This window comes from Echinops telfairi, unplaced genomic scaffold (genome assembly GCF_000313985.2).
Source record: "Echinops telfairi isolate 266 unplaced genomic scaffold, ASM31398v2 ScPeMD7_10;HRSCAF=50, whole genome shotgun sequence".
Lineage (NCBI taxonomy): Eukaryota > Metazoa > Chordata > Mammalia > Afrosoricida > Tenrecidae > Echinops > Echinops telfairi.
This window is the reverse complement of record NW_022103907.1, coordinates 10,490,337-10,505,932: the sequence shown is the minus strand read 5'-3', so window position 1 is coordinate 10,505,932 and position 15,596 is coordinate 10,490,337. Positions and strand designations below refer to the sequence as shown.

The 15,596-nt window shown below is 38.2% G+C and overlaps 1 protein-coding gene across 1 annotated transcript in view; it reads left to right on the top strand.

Moving 5' to 3' along the window:
* HEATR5B (HEAT repeat containing 5B) overlaps positions 1-15,596 on the top strand; it is a 137,421-nt gene that overhangs the window by 105,359 nt on the left and 16,466 nt on the right. The window contains exons 26-30 of the mRNA XM_004711165.2: positions 9,559-9,796; positions 10,859-11,113; positions 11,384-11,511; positions 13,818-13,962; positions 14,969-15,235. Of these exons, the coding sequence (XP_004711222.2) occupies positions 9,559-9,796; positions 10,859-11,113; positions 11,384-11,511; positions 13,818-13,962; positions 14,969-15,235 (1,033 nt within the window). The remainder of the gene's footprint in view (positions 1-9,558; positions 9,797-10,858; positions 11,114-11,383; positions 11,512-13,817; positions 13,963-14,968; positions 15,236-15,596) is intronic.

Below are 15,596 nucleotides of genomic sequence, written 5' to 3'. Positions count from 1 at the left end.
CCTGATTGACAGGTCAGACTCCACTCCTACCCTTCAAGTTGACATGAAATTATGTGGCTACTACAGAATCAATCTTCAGTATGTCTGTTTTCTGATTTTGCATTTATTTGTCAATTTATTCTTTTTAATTTTTTAAGATCATTTTATTGAGGGCTCTTACAGCTCTTATAACAATCAATCTAACTCCCACAGGATCTCTACATCCTCCTCATTGTTGATTTTAATTCCCTAGTTGTTCCCTTTCGGTGGCATTGTTTGCTCACTGTTCCCTTCCCCTACTTCCTCCGCCCCACAGGTTCCTATTGTTCCCATTGTTTTCTTCTCGAGCTTGCTTCCCATACCTATCTTATATAGGTAGACAAACCAACAATAACAGAGCAAAACAAAAGATTGGATATAAAGAGAAAATAATAATAATGATAATAACTAGCAAAAAAATTAAACCCCAAAAAAGCATACATAATTCCCGGTCTGTCTGTTAACCTTTATGACTATCTCTCCACTTCAACTTATTCTTGTATAGTTTCCTGAATTCTTCTAGAGTGTTTTCCTTGATTTTTTTCAATGATTATCTTTATATTTTTTGTTTTCCTTGCTCTTTTCATAATCTCTTCAAAGGTTTAAATATAATGCTTTTAAAGGTTTGGGCCCTCAATTTTGATCACTTGCTTTAGCCATCGTGTGTGTGTGTGTGTGTGTGTGTGTGTGTGTGTGTGTGTGAGATTTCAAGTTGTATATTTTTTCTAAGACATTTTGGTGATAGTGTATTAATTTGTTCATTATTGTGTTAGTCTAGGTAGACTAGAGAAACAAACCATAGAAACTCATATGTATATAAGAGAGAGTTTTATATAAAGGGTAATTGTACATTAAGAAAGCCTCCCAACCCAGTCCAGTCCAAACCCATAAGTCCAATACCAGTCTATAAAGTCCTCTTCTGACTCATGAAACACATGCAGTGACACCGAATGCAGGACGATCACAGGCCAGTGGGTAAAAAGTCATTGGATCTAGTAGCATTGTAAGTATCTCAGTGCTGGCAGGGGTCTCCACGTGGCATCTCCAGGTCCATGGTTCTGGCTGCATCAGGGTAAGTCCATGTGACTTCTTCCTCAGGGATGTCTCACAGGGAGTCAGCCTTGTCAGTAGAGAGTCTCCAAGGGAATGAATAGAGCGAAAGAGAGTCTCTCCTGCCTCCAAGGAGGAAATTCAGGAATTCCAAGAATCTTTGGGGGAAGGACATGCCCACACATAGGCCTTATTGGTTATATCTTAATAGACAGGCCTACCCCTACATTTGTAATCCTCTCAAAATGATAACAGATTAAATAACTACTACAATGATATATTGGTTTGCTTCACCCTGACTTTTTGTTTTATACAGTGAGAAGGAATATAACAGCTAATTAGTCCACATAGCAGTACAGAGGTTTCAGTTCAATTCACTTCCATGGAACAGTTAATATACTGAAAGTCCTTTAATTCACATGGGCTGCTGGGCCCAAGGTCAAGGAAGCTGACAACTGAATCCCTCCTCCAGCAAGGCAAGCAGAGTCTGCCCAGAAACAAGCAAACAGCAGGATGGGTCATCAGCAGTCAGTAGCTTGGGAGCTTAGTAAAGCAGGCCTGAATAGGCTATCAAACGCAAGCGATGCAAGGCGACAGGATTTACCAGCCTCAAGTTCAAGCAGTGTACGTACAAGCAACGTGGTAAAACATGTTGAAGGAGCCTCAAGAGCTAGTGACACTTTTCACAATTGATGTTATATATGGATTGTGGTAAGAGTTGTATGAGCCCCTAATAAAATGATTAAAAAGAAAAAAAAAACAATTGATGCATGGAATGTTATAAGAGCTATAAGAGCCCCCAATAAAATGATTAAAAAAAAAAATGGAGCTGGCAACAAGATCCATGGGTTGGCTCGGCCCACAGGTAGTGTAGTTCACCAGTTGAGGCAGAGAACTAGCTAAAGCCACAGCACGCTCTGATCACCAGAGAGCAAGAGAGAGGGGCATGGCCCTTGCTGAGCCATTTATCTCTTTGCCCTCCAATCAAACTGAGACCTGATTGATTCCACATGTTCCTATTGGCCAGGTTGGCACAATTAAACCTAGCTATCACAATAGGGAAAAAGAAAGAAAAGCACTTATAGTAGGAGGGTAAGTTTGACTGATTACCAGGTTTGTGGAGCTAGGAGCACTGTCACATTTCTGGTAACCAGGAAGTTGTATAGAGTAAATAGGGGAGATTACACTTTTCTAGCAGCCAGTGACAGATGTCATTGTCCATGTGGCCCTAGGTGAGCAGAGCAAGTTATCTGATTTTTCTCCCAGTCTGGACACTGCTGGAAATAGTTCAAAATGCCATGTTGTGCTGGGCTAGTTTGTAATTTTCCACTCTGTAAGCCTCCTTGTTCACGGTTTTCATATAGTTACTAAGTTAATTTTTTCTTTGAAGCTCTGGATTCTAAGATTGTCTTCTATATCCTTTCACTTGGTTTCTTTTGTCTTTTTTGTAGAGAGTATGAACAGTCAACCATCTTGGATTGTCCTCTTGGTACTATAATTTAATGATTTGCACTTCAGATTCAGCTCTTAATATTGTACAAACTAAACCCACTGTTATCATGGTGATTCTGACTCATCATGAGCCTATATAGGGTTTTTGCGGTGATAAATCTTTATAGGAGCAGATAACCTCTTCTTTCTTCTGTGAAGTTGCTAGTAGGTTTGAACTTTCAACCTTGTGGTTAGCAGTTCAACAATTAACCCAACCTCTTTGGAACATATAGTAGAGTCAGTGTAAAAGTCTGGGGGTTCAGAGGCAGCCTCATGGAGAAATTGACCTGTAACCTGAGATCTGGAGGATGAGCGTAGATGTGAACCAAACAGGGTGAAGAGGAGACTATGCCAAGTTCAGAGCTATCAGCTTTCCCCCTGGCCATATTTGTAATGTCTCCTTTCCTTGTCTACTTTCTTCCCTGACTCTTCATACCCTTCCGCCCACTTCTCTCTCTTTCTCCTATCTAGGCTTATTGTTAAGAGTTTCATTATTTTACCTAACTATTCAGTCATTCACTTCTCAGTCCCTCTATAGCCTAGGTTTCCACTTACTGTCCTATTTTTAATTACTCCCATTAAAAAAGTCACCAATAACATAATTATCCAAGTCATTAGGCACCTTTTTCATCTGTTTTATTTGACCTCTCTATAAATCTCCTAGAAACTCTTTGTTCATTGACTTCTGTAATACTACTCTCGTTTCTATGTATTCCTATTGGTTGTTTATTCCCCATCTCACTTGCTGGCTTCTCTTTCTCTGCCTGTTCTTTATATATTAATAATTTTTCTGTCCCTTTTTTCACTCTTCACTAGTCTATGGGCAGTCTCATCCACACCCCATGAATATAGTTTTTACTTGTACATTTAAATTTTTAAATCTACATCCTCATTTAGACCCCTGTCGTAAATTCCAGTCCTAGATTTTTCAGCTGTTTAATAGGTCATGCATAAGAACTTCACACATAGCATGTCTCAAATAAGAGTCTGTTTTCATTCTTCTGTTTTTTCCTTTACCGTAACAAATGGGCCCACACAATACCTATTACCTAAGCACTCCTATATCTCTGACTTCCCAGGGACATTTTTTTTAAGCATAGTGTTACAGTCATGAAATATATTAATGTGTTTATTCAATATCTTTTCTCTTACTTGAGAGCAAGACCTAGTCATTTTACCCCCTTTTGTTAGTTGCTGTGTTAGCTTAGAAAAGCAAACTAGTATGTGTGGTGTGGTGGTGTGTGTGTGTATGCACGCGTGTGTGATATGAAAGAAATTTATATCAAATAAGTGGTTCATAAAGTTGTAGAAACATGTTAAGTCCAGCCCAGTTCACGTTCTTGCACCAGATATAAGCTGAGTGCTTCTCCTGATTGCATAGCTGCTGGGGCTAACAAACTGGGAAGAAAGATGATGAAGCAGGAAGACCACAGCTGGTAGGTGCAGAGGAGATAAGTCCACGATTAGCAGGTCACATGTTAGGCTATGATGGCTCCTAGGGTCTTTATACAATATGGCGGGTTTGACTTAAGTCTCAAGAACTGGAGGCCAATGAGCTAGTTACAGGATCCAGACCAGCAAGAGGTTAAAAAGTTCTCTATAGCATCTATTTATATTTATAAAGTTGCCACATCTGCTGTGACCTGAGTAAGGGGTTACACTCCACACTAGTCTTCATAGAGCTGCTTGGCTATTTGCAGCGGATCCCCTCATGGAGTTGTTTACATTCTGTTAGCTTACATCATGGGAGAGAGCTCAACTGCCAAACTACTTAGAATTCTGGCCCAGCCATGTTGACATAAAACTTAACTTTGACGGTTGCCACCACGTTGATTCTGACACCCCATGAGTAGAACTGCGCCATGGAGTTCTCATTAGACCTGACCCTGGGTATCAATCTTAACTAGTTCTTCTTGCTCATGCCTCCTGATCTTATGTCTCAAAAACAAACTAACTCGGTGCCATTGAGTTGATTCTAACACATAGAAACCTTATAGGACACGGTAGAACTGTCCCTGTGGGTTTCCAGGGCTGTAATTATTTATGGGAGTAGAAAGCTTCATCTTTCTCCTGTGGAGCAGCTGATGGTTTTGAACTGCTTAGCAGTGGCCTGGGACTCTTAGCAGCCAGGCCTCTTGTGTCTAGTACGTAACTAATTCCAATCTGTTTTACTTACTGTAATACCTATCTTTGAAAATAGAGTGTTTGTTCTGATAATAAAATATCTATGCTTGTTCTACAAATCCAGAATAAGAGGATAAATGAAGCTCGTCTTATCTTCTAGTATAACTACAGAGATAACTACAAAAACCCAAAACTAAACTCACTGCTATCGAGTCAGTGCCAGCTCAGAGTGACTCTATAGGACAACATAGAACTCTCCTTGGGAGTTTCTGAGGCGGCAACTCTTTACAGGATGAGGAGGCCCTGTCTTTCTCCTGTGGAGTGGCTGGTGGTTTCAAACTGCCGGCTTTGTGCTTAGCACCCTTTCGCTTACCACTATGCCACCAGCCTAGAGATAACTGCAAGGGGGTCTTTAAAAAAATTGAGGAAAAAATGGAATTGAAAAAAAAATAGAATTTCTCCAATAATATGACCCCCTCATCTTATTAATTTTTCAGGGCATATTACTATATCTATGTATACATATAAAGTTATTTATATCCCGACATAATATGTATGTGTATATATTTAAATCTCTTCTAAATATGAAAATGGAATCTTTCAAGCATAGAAACTTTAAAACTGGGGAATAGACCATCATGACCTTTTATATATGTCTATGAATGAACGCTTCCTCACGGCTATTGCCTTTGTCCAAGGGTTCATCTGTCACCCAGTCTGTGCAACTGCATCCTAGCTTGTTTCTCCACCGTCAGTCTTCTCTGTCCTCATCTATCCTTATATTTATTTTTAGAATAATTATTCTAAAATACTAATCCTAGGCAAATGTTTGGATTGATCATCCACAATGAATAAGCAAAGCTACACATACGCCTATGGGGGACGAAGAAATAGAAAACATTCTCCAGTTAAAGTCATGATTTTTAAGATAATGATATTAGTAAAACTTTCTCTAAAGGTTGTTATATATTAAGACACTCTCCAAATCCTTGAACAATTTATCTTGAATATTTGAGGATATGCACGATGATTCTATTACAAGGGTGTTTATTGTGATTGTTATTTTTCATAAAAACTAAAAACATGGAAATAGCCTAAACGTACAGTTTAAATGTTTATGATAATATGTCAAAGGGATGGAGTGTCAAGTTGAAAACGGCATGCACACATTATTGCTTCAAGGGCTGTACTTGAAAGACGTGCATGCATACCATGCAGGGTACATATGCATGCATAGCCTATGCAGGGTCAGTCCTGCATAGGGCTGGTAGCATTAAGTGTGGATTTTCTTTTCTTTTTTTTTTTTTTCATTGTGCTTATTTTTCTATAGGAAAAGTGTGCTGTTCTTGAGTTATACTTAATAAGAGAAATAAATCTAATGAGACATAAAAAATCTAAAAAATATATTCTCATGTATCATAAGCTACAATGTTAAGTAGAGAATCCTTTTAGAACACATTTGATAGTGTCTATGCAGAACCACCATAAAAATATTATAATCCTGCCTTAGTAATTCTAGTTCTGGGATTTCGTCATAGGGGAAAATATGTAAAATAGAACAAAAATGTTTACTTATAACACTATTTATAATATGAAAAAATAAACAACTCATTTTCCTTTTTATTTTTTCTTATTCATTTTATTGGGATCTCTTACACATATTATACCATCCATAATTCAGTTAGATCAAGCATAGTTTTACAGTTGCTACCACGATCAGTTTCAAAACATTTTTTCTTCTTGAGCTCTTTGATGTCCACTTCCCTTATCCCTCCCTCCCCCAAAAGTAAACAACTTGTGTCTTTGAAGACTTTTTCAGCTTTCTCTGAATTCCAAGGCCAAGCAAAGATTCATAAGTAAATGTGACATTTCACATACAGGGAAATCATTACATGTTTTCAGAATTATCTTCTGCAGCCATTGAGAGAATACTTATGAAGACTGGAGGAACCTTTGTGGATAAAAGAAAATATAAAATTTCTTATTTTTCTAAGCAGCCAAGAGATTATTTACAGCAACAGACTCTAAAAACCTGTGGAACTAGGATTGTGAATGGTTTAAACATTTTTTATTTTAAACTTTTGATAATGTAGCTATTAAAATATAGGTATCAGAGAAACAGATGTGTCTGACATTAATATTCTCACTACACTAAGCATGAAGTTCCCTCATATCTCTGCCTCTCTTTTAGCTTTTTCCTCAGCTACTTCCACTTTATACCCTGTGATCACACTATCCCCCAAATTGACAGTTCCTTCAAAAAGCCATGCTGTTTTTATACTCTTTGTATGCCCTCCCCTGGAATTCCCCTTCATCTTCTTTGTCTCTGAACAGGTGAACACTTTTTGCCCTGAACACTGTCTTACCTTCCTCATTCTTGTAAGCGAAAGACCCTTTCGTCTTGGGTGCGCCTTGAAACTCATTCATTTATTCTTTAAACCACGGGGTGCCTAGAAACAGAGTGAAGGCATCACTTACAGCATTTTTTTAAAACTTGTGAATTAGGTGAAAATGTATAGAGCAGATCATCCTTTTAGATTCAACAATTCATACACATTCTCATTCAGCTGATTTATTGCAGACCCTCAGTGACCCAGCCATCTCTGACCCCGCTTCCTCCCCGTTTCCTGATTTTATTCCTCTTTCTGTCCTGGCTCTTTAAACTTTACCCTTGGGTAAGCGATGTTCTGTTGATCTTAACGGGGAGATTATTATAGTTCGGAGGTGAATTCATTTCCAGACCTGAAGGGAAAGACCACAGCTTATTGGCCCCGCCAGTCTTTTATTGACAGATCAACCTAGTCTCTGTTACTATGTTGGCTGCTGTTGCATATTTTTCTCCCACTCTAGCCAAGACCTTCAGATAGGACCATTTTCAGGGCAGTTGTGGTAGAAACTAGGTACTAGCTATTTTTCCTGGTCTCAAGGTTGTGGAGACTAATGTTTACATAGCCCATTTGTTTATTTGTACTAATTGTTTCTACTTGTCTTTTGAATTTGGGTAAGACACATTTTTATTCACAAGTGAAGATTCACTCAGGCTCCAATAGTCATTGTCTAAAGTTTAGTTAAATATTATATGCCTTTACTATGTCCTATCAGTAAAGGAATCAAGATAAGTATTTCCTATTGCCAAGAAATTTCTATATAGATAGACTACCTCATTAAAACAAAAAACAAACTCACTGCCATTGAGTCAATTTTAACTCATTGTGACACTATACAACTACACTTGTGGGTTTCCAAGACTAAATCTTTACTTTTCCTGTGGAGCAACTGGTGGTTTCAAACTGCTGACCTTGTGGTTTAACAGCCCTTTGCAACCCACTGTGCCAATAGGGCTGCTTAATTAGCATGTTTGTTGTTAGGTGCTGTTGAATCAGTTCCGATTTATAGTGACCCTATCTATGTACAGCACAATGAAATTCCTCCTGGTCCCGGGCGTCCTCACAACTGTTCTCATGTTTAGGCCCACTGTTTGTTGCAGCTACTGTGTTGATCCAGATCCATCTTGTTGAGGGCCTACCTCTTTGTCACTGCCTCGCTACTTTACCAAGCATTAGGTAGAGTCAAGATAACCCCAGGTATTGGGAAAACTGCCTTCTCCTGATTTTTATCTAGTCCCCTTTATTTTCCCTACTCTTTGATCATTGATGTGTTATTCTACTTTGTGTGTTAGTTGCCACAGCCTAAATGCATGTACACAGACCAAAAAAAAAAAAAAGCAACCACTATAACTCATCAAAGAAGACTCTTTAAAATTATGTTAGGAAAATTACTATTATATATCTTTTGATTCTGAAACCAGGGAGAAATAGCTACCAATAACATAACATGCATATGTTTGAACAGCAAGCAGTATTCTTGGCTCTTGTATTTGTTGTAATTGCTAAGTTTCTAGGTATTTTTTTAGAACTATATTAAAGGGGATTTAGGAAACTATTTATGCCTTTGGCATGTTTTCCTCACCCCTCCTACCAACCATTTTCCTTGACTGCTGACTAAGGGTGTCTAATAACTCTAGGAAAGTGGCGGCTATATCCCATGGTAGAAATGAAATATACAAAAGAGGCTGTGTTAGTCTGGGTACTTTAGAGAAACAAATCCACAGAAACTCATGTATAAGAGAGACTTTTATATAAAGGTTAAGTGCATATCAAGAAAACATCCCATCCCAGTGCTGCCCAAGCCCACAAGTCCAACATTAGCCCATATGTCTGACACAATCCACAAAATCCTCCTCCATCTCACAAAACACACGCAATGATGCCGACTGCAGGAGGAAAGCTGTGTCAGTGAATATGTCAACATCTCAGCCCTGGCAGGGTCTCCACACGGCTGCTCCAGCACCCAGGGCTGCATCATGATAGGTCCATGCGGCTTCTCCTCAGGGATGTCTTATAGGAAGTGAGCCTTGCCAACCGAAGCAGGGAACTGGCTAAGGCAGCTGCCCCCTGGTCCGGCCATCACAAATAAAAGACCTGAGAACTAGAAAGGCAAGGCTCACCGAGCCATTTATCCCTCCGCCCTTCAATTAACCCGTGTTTATCGGCCAGGTTGACACAATAAACTAACTACCTCAGAGGCCTTTGTAAAGTTGAACTAGTGAAACCAGAAAAAAAAAAAACAGGGAAGACTTCTCAAGGAAGATGCTGTGAGAGGAAAGGTCAGAAGTCACATCAGCAAAACCAAAAATGTTCCCTCCAAGTTACATGGAATTATTCTGATGTGGTTATCAGGAAATAATGGACGTGGATACCTTCTACTAGTCATGATCAGTTACCTCTTTGGATGAAGCTATGTAATTATGGCAGCTTTGAATAGCTCCGTTTTTATGTAATGCCTTGCCATTTTCTCCTCCTGAAATCCTACTAGGTGTATGTGGTTGCTATGAATATTAAAAAGGAAGCTGAGTCAAAACCAAAAAAAGCTGCTAAAAATACTGATGAGGATGAGGATGACTATGGTACCATTGATGAACTGCCACCAGATAGTTTAATAACACTTGTACAACCTGAGCTGCCAACCCTCAGCCGCCTGTGGTTGGCAGCATTAAAAGATTATGCGCTTTTGACGCTACCAGCTGAATTTGCTAGTCAACTCCCCCCAGATGGTAAGTATTGCATTCAGGGCTTTGCTTTTATGGAGTTCAAAGTAGTAATTCAAGTGCACTTGGGTGAGGCTAGCAGCAAATGTACCCGCAAACGACATTTTATATTTCTATGGCCTTAACATTTTTTATTGACATTGTTTAAAAAAAGCTTGTTCTCCATTTTAAATTAGTAGATTCAAGGTACAGCATGAGATTATTTATTAACCCAAGGAAAAATGTTACACTGTTATAGGAACTAGGATAATCTATACTGCGGTTGTCATGCATAACCACAATGAATGAATTACTGTGTTGGCCGACATAGGTTATTTCTTCTCTCCCAATGAATTGTGGTTCTAAAGTGCCTTTGTAAATGTATTTTGGTATGTATTTCCTATGGGAATTGTTGTACTAACATCTTTTCCTATTTACAAGATAGATGATCAATCCAGTTTTTTTTTCAAACAAAACCCCAAACAAAAAAACCTCATTTCTCTCCCTATATAATAATACTTTTGAAAAAGGGAGTTCCCTCTTGTTACCTTTCTTCATTCACCATAACAGCACGGAGAAATGAGGTGTCAGTACTGGGTAAAGAAGTAGGGAAGAATAGCAAAAGAGGAGGAAAAGAGAAGGGAGACAGATGTCCTTGGGAATGGTAGAAAGAGAAGATGGTCGAGTCTCCAGGAGCGGCTGGCAACAGTGGAGAGCTTGTGACAGCCCCGTAGGGAAAGGTCGTGCCTACTCATGGGCACGGACAGCAGCAGCCGAGGACAGGCTGGGCCCTGAGCAGCAGTGGGGAAGAGGCAAGACTCCATCCAGTGCAGCAGTTTCAGGGACAAGGTTTGTTGTTAGCTGCTGTGCAACCAGTAGTGCCAACACATAGTGACCCTGGCACAAATTCAGAAACACGCCAGGTTTCTAGACTAGGAGACACACATGTTGTCTAGCATAATCACCCTGGAAGTAAAGAATCTCTTCGGCCACCTTGCCTTTTGTGTGTAACAGCTATTTTTAAGTGATGTTGTTCCTCAATGAACGGGCACTTGTAATAGAAACTCATGTTTTTTCATTGTGTTCCAGGAGGAGCATTTTATACTCCTGAGACTATTGACACTGCTCGACTTCACTACCGGAATTCCTGGGCTCCAATTCTCCATGCAGTGGCACTTTGGTTAAATAGCACCGGATTTACATGCTCAGAGACAACAGAAGCAGCAGCAATATCTGCTTCACAAAAACGGTCCACACCTGTCATTGTAAACCAGGCATCTGTAGCAATGCCTAGTGCAAAGTCTTTGCCAGAAATTAACAAAGACAGGATGCATCTGATTTTAGGTATATGTGTCATATTACGGCATTTTAAGAGGCATCATTTCTGAAAATTTACATGTTTCCATTTATTTTTAACCTAATTGCAAAGCTTCAACTTTTGTTGAGTTTGGATGACTCATTTGGAAACTATTCAAAATTCTATTTTAAACCATTAATAAATACTGTACTGTACATGTTTAAGTAGTCTTTTAGAAAAATAAGGGGAAAATGATGTTGAAGCAGCATGAAGTGTTTTACACTGACAAACCCATGTTTTAATCTTTTACCTTGCAGGTGTGAGTATACAGTTTCTGTGTTCCCCAAGACCCGAGGAGCCAATTGAACATGTTACAGCCTGTTTACAGGCCTTGCACACCTTATTAGACTCCCCTTATGCTCGAATCCATATTGCAGAAGACCAGGTACAATATCTTTCTATATTTTGTAATGAATTGTATATGGTTTTAATCAGATTTATTTTAAGATCGTTTTCTCACATAAAGTAACTATTATATGACATGATAAATATTCAGGATTTGGACTTTCTGTAGGAGCTGACACTGAATGTTGAATGACCAGGCGGTACTTAATTAGTGACTATATCTTCTTTGATTTGTTCATTAGCACATGTACTTTGTATTTGAAATCTTGGTATCAGGTCCTCTGATTTCTCTCCCTCCCCCCTCTACCTTCGTGACCCCTTGATAAATTATAAAGTATTACTTGTTTTCATATCTTATACCGACTGCTGTCTCCCTTCACTCATGTTTCTGTTGTTCGTCCCCTGGTGGTGGGGTGGAGATTATGCATCAAGTTTTATTTCTTAAATGAAATATTTTTGCATTGACTCAAATCCTCATCTAAAGAATCATTTATGAATTACTTTTTCTCATTTCTGTATGGAATACTTCAGGACTTTATTCACGTTACAGAACCAATTAAGCACTGAATTCGTTTTGCTTTTTAATTTCGAAATTCTTTTATTTTCATATTAGTAATCAATTCTTTGGATACCATTATGACTACATCATACCATTTTGGGGTACTCTCCATAAAACACAAAGAAACAGATAAAAAACAAAATTTCTGTCATGCATTATATTGAAATTATTTTGCATAGTGTTGACCAAAACAAAAAAATTAAAAACAAAGCAGGTGATACAATTACAATGCAAAATTCACTAACTGAGAGACTCTTACTTGTACCTTAGACTTGCAGCCTGAAGATTTGTCACTGCTTAAGTATAAATTACTGTAAGAATCATCAGAGATGTTTTCAAATAGTTAAACCTGTCAAATTTAATCTATGCATGCCAAAAACTACTATTTTTTAAATCTATTATTTTGGTTTTGACTTACTATCTCACATACTTTTTTTCTCTAAGTTAGTGATGTTGATTTTTTTAATTTAATGATGCTTTATTTATTCATGTACTGTCTTTTCCATGTACTGTATTAAAGTAAAATGTTTTTTTCTGAATTGGATTCTATTATTTTAACTTCGTAAATTGTATTTATTCACCTAACAACTTTTATTCTGAGCCTGTTCTGCATCACATTGTTCAAGGCTATAGATATCAAAGATGGCTTGAAGCTACACCAGACTAGGAAATAAATACAGTATGATAAATGCTGTGCCTGCTCTGTGTAAAGGTAGAATCGGAGTATAGAGGAGGGAGAGTAGACGGTGACGTCTCTGAAGCAGTGGTAGTGGAGCCCAAAAGGAATGGACTCTTAACAGGAAGAGCAGCAAATACAAGGAAAGGAAATAATAAGAAAACATAACACGTTTCAAAGGCAGTAGAATCGTGCGATGGCAGAGTCGTGTTGAACCTGTGGGGCTTGTTCGGAGATGAGGCTAGACAAATCATAGTGTGAGTTGTTGTGTTTTGCTCTTGTTTTCATGCCACGTCAATGTGGCATCATTGAAAATGTTTAAATAGAAGAATGGCATGATTCACTTTGTTTCAGAAAGGTCTTGTTAATAATTAACCATAGAGATTAATTATTCAGAGATGCAAAGGAAGATGGAAGGTCAGTTGTGAGGTTCCTTTCTTTTTTTCCTTTATTTTGAGGTTCCTTTTATAATTCAAGAGAAATAGCAAGTACACAAACCTAAGGAAACTGAATGAAAGAAAAAGTGGGCCAGTATTTTACCCTCGGGTGTAAATAGCATTTAAAGAGTGAGAAAAGGGAGAGGTAGGACTAGCAGCAAACGAGAACAGAGAGAGGCACTGGCAGAATTTCAAGAGACAGTCTCATTGGATGTGTTTGCTGATGGTGGGCTAATTGACTGGCTGTGGATAGTGAAAGTTTATAATGTTACTGAGGTGTTTAGGAGAGGCACTTAAAGAAATGCTAAAATCACGGTAGAAAAACTCTTGTATACTCTGTGTAGGTTGGTAATTATAAACTTAGTGGCTTTGGGCCCAAGTAGAAGAAAAGAATATAAGGGAATAAGTAAATTTGAATATAGAACTTACTGAAATATTTAAATGCAGTTGAAGCACTTTGCTTCCTGAAAGTAAGTTATGATAAAATGTGAACATTTCTCATGGTGATTAAATATAGTAATATAATATAAAATGCAATAGTTCTTGTTTGTTATGCAGTTCTGAATATTCACTTTACCTAACAATTTTTTGCAACCGTATTTTCTCAGATTTTAGGAATATAAACTTGACCTTTGAAAGTGAAATGAATTAAATGTACCTGTATTAATCTGTAGCTGATTGGCGTTGAGTTGCTGAGTGTCCTGCATCGCCTGCTGTTGACCTGGAACCCACCATGCATCCAGCTGCTGGTTACTGGAGTCGTACAACAGATAGTACGAGCAGCTCAGGATTATTTGCAAGATAAAAGAAACACGCTAAGTAAGCACTAGAAAATTACGCTAACTTGGCAGGAGCCCTTTTTAAAAATTTTTTAAAATACTAGTGCCGAGAGGATTTTCTTTTCAAATTTGAATGTAGAAGATTTGAAGTTGATACCACTAACATTGTAATGAACCAAATGAAAATGATAATAGTTGCCTATTTTTCATGATCAAGCATGCCAGTGTCATGTGGTTCAACCTAAAATGTTTGGTTTCATTTATGAAGTGCTCAGACAAGTATACATATGTCTGGTGAAAAATGAAAACTTCCCATGAACTTTTCAAAGCTCCCGTGTGTGTGTGTGTGTGTGTGTGTGTGTGTGTGTGTGTGCATGCTAGAAAAAAATTACCAATAAGTCAACACTGACTTCCAGGGACCCTATGGAACAGGATAGAGCTGTCCTGTGGGTTTCTGAGACTAATTCTACAGAACAGCTGGTGGTTTCTCTCTGAAAGTGACTGGTGGTCTCAAACCACTGATCTTGTAGTTAGCAGCCCAATGTGTACCCACTATGCCACCGGGGCTCCAAGTAAAAATGAGTTGTCCATCAGTTTTAAGGAGTAGTCAATGCACAAAATGCTCATAAGGCCGAGAATTAAACAGAAAATCATATGGCATTAGGAAGACATTTATATAGATGTTTAAGTATTTCTCACATTATGAAAAAGTCTTTAAGGTGAATTTTTATATAAGTCAGAATAATGAGATATGGTTCTTGTTTAACATCAGTCAAATGGTAAAGTGTGTACTTAGTATATTATGTACCTTTCTCTGCATTAAAAACATGAAATACTTCCAGATACACTGAAACTCTCTTTAACAACATAATATAGTAATAATAATAGTCATTTCAAAGTCGCATCTGTTTATTATTACAAATCATTGTATGTACTTGAACTTTTAAATAGGTTTGTGACTACAGGTTGTATATTTATAGTCTGGGACTGCTGTATTATATTATCTACTATTTAGTATTTCAGCAAACTTTTTTTGTTTATCCAAGATGAAGATGATACGGAAAAAGAGACCTGTCCTGTATTAGGGGAAGGAGGTGACACCGGTGGCCTTGTTCCTGGAAAATCCCTTGTCTTTGCCACTATGGAGCTGCTGATGTTTATTTTAGTGCGGCACATGCCTCACCTCAGCGCCAAGATGTCCGACTCTCCTGGTCACGCGGTCACCAGAGCGCGACTCTCAGACGAAAGTGCTCGTCTGGTGGCAGCCACCGTCACCATCCTCTCTGACCTGCCTTCCCTTTGTTCTCCTGCTGGTAAGGTATTTTCATCTCTTTTCCTGCAATAGGTGAAGATGAACTCGCCTTGGTTTTAAGCACGGCTATGGTTTCTTCTCTTCTTAAATCTCAAATGCGAAATGACACTTTGGCTTTTAAAAAAGGGTTTGTTTACCTTTACGCTCCTGCAAAGATTAAAGATGTATAACACCAAAAAACTAAGGACCTCTTTTCAGATATACGTATATCAAACAAAGTTCAGAAAGAGAGACTTTAATTTCGGGGAGATAATGACTTTTAGCCGAGAGACAAAAGGTGGCATCACTAAGCCCTTTGTTCAGACATAAGAGCTATCAGCAGATACTTAACTATTAGAAAAATATACTTTCTTTTCCTTTTT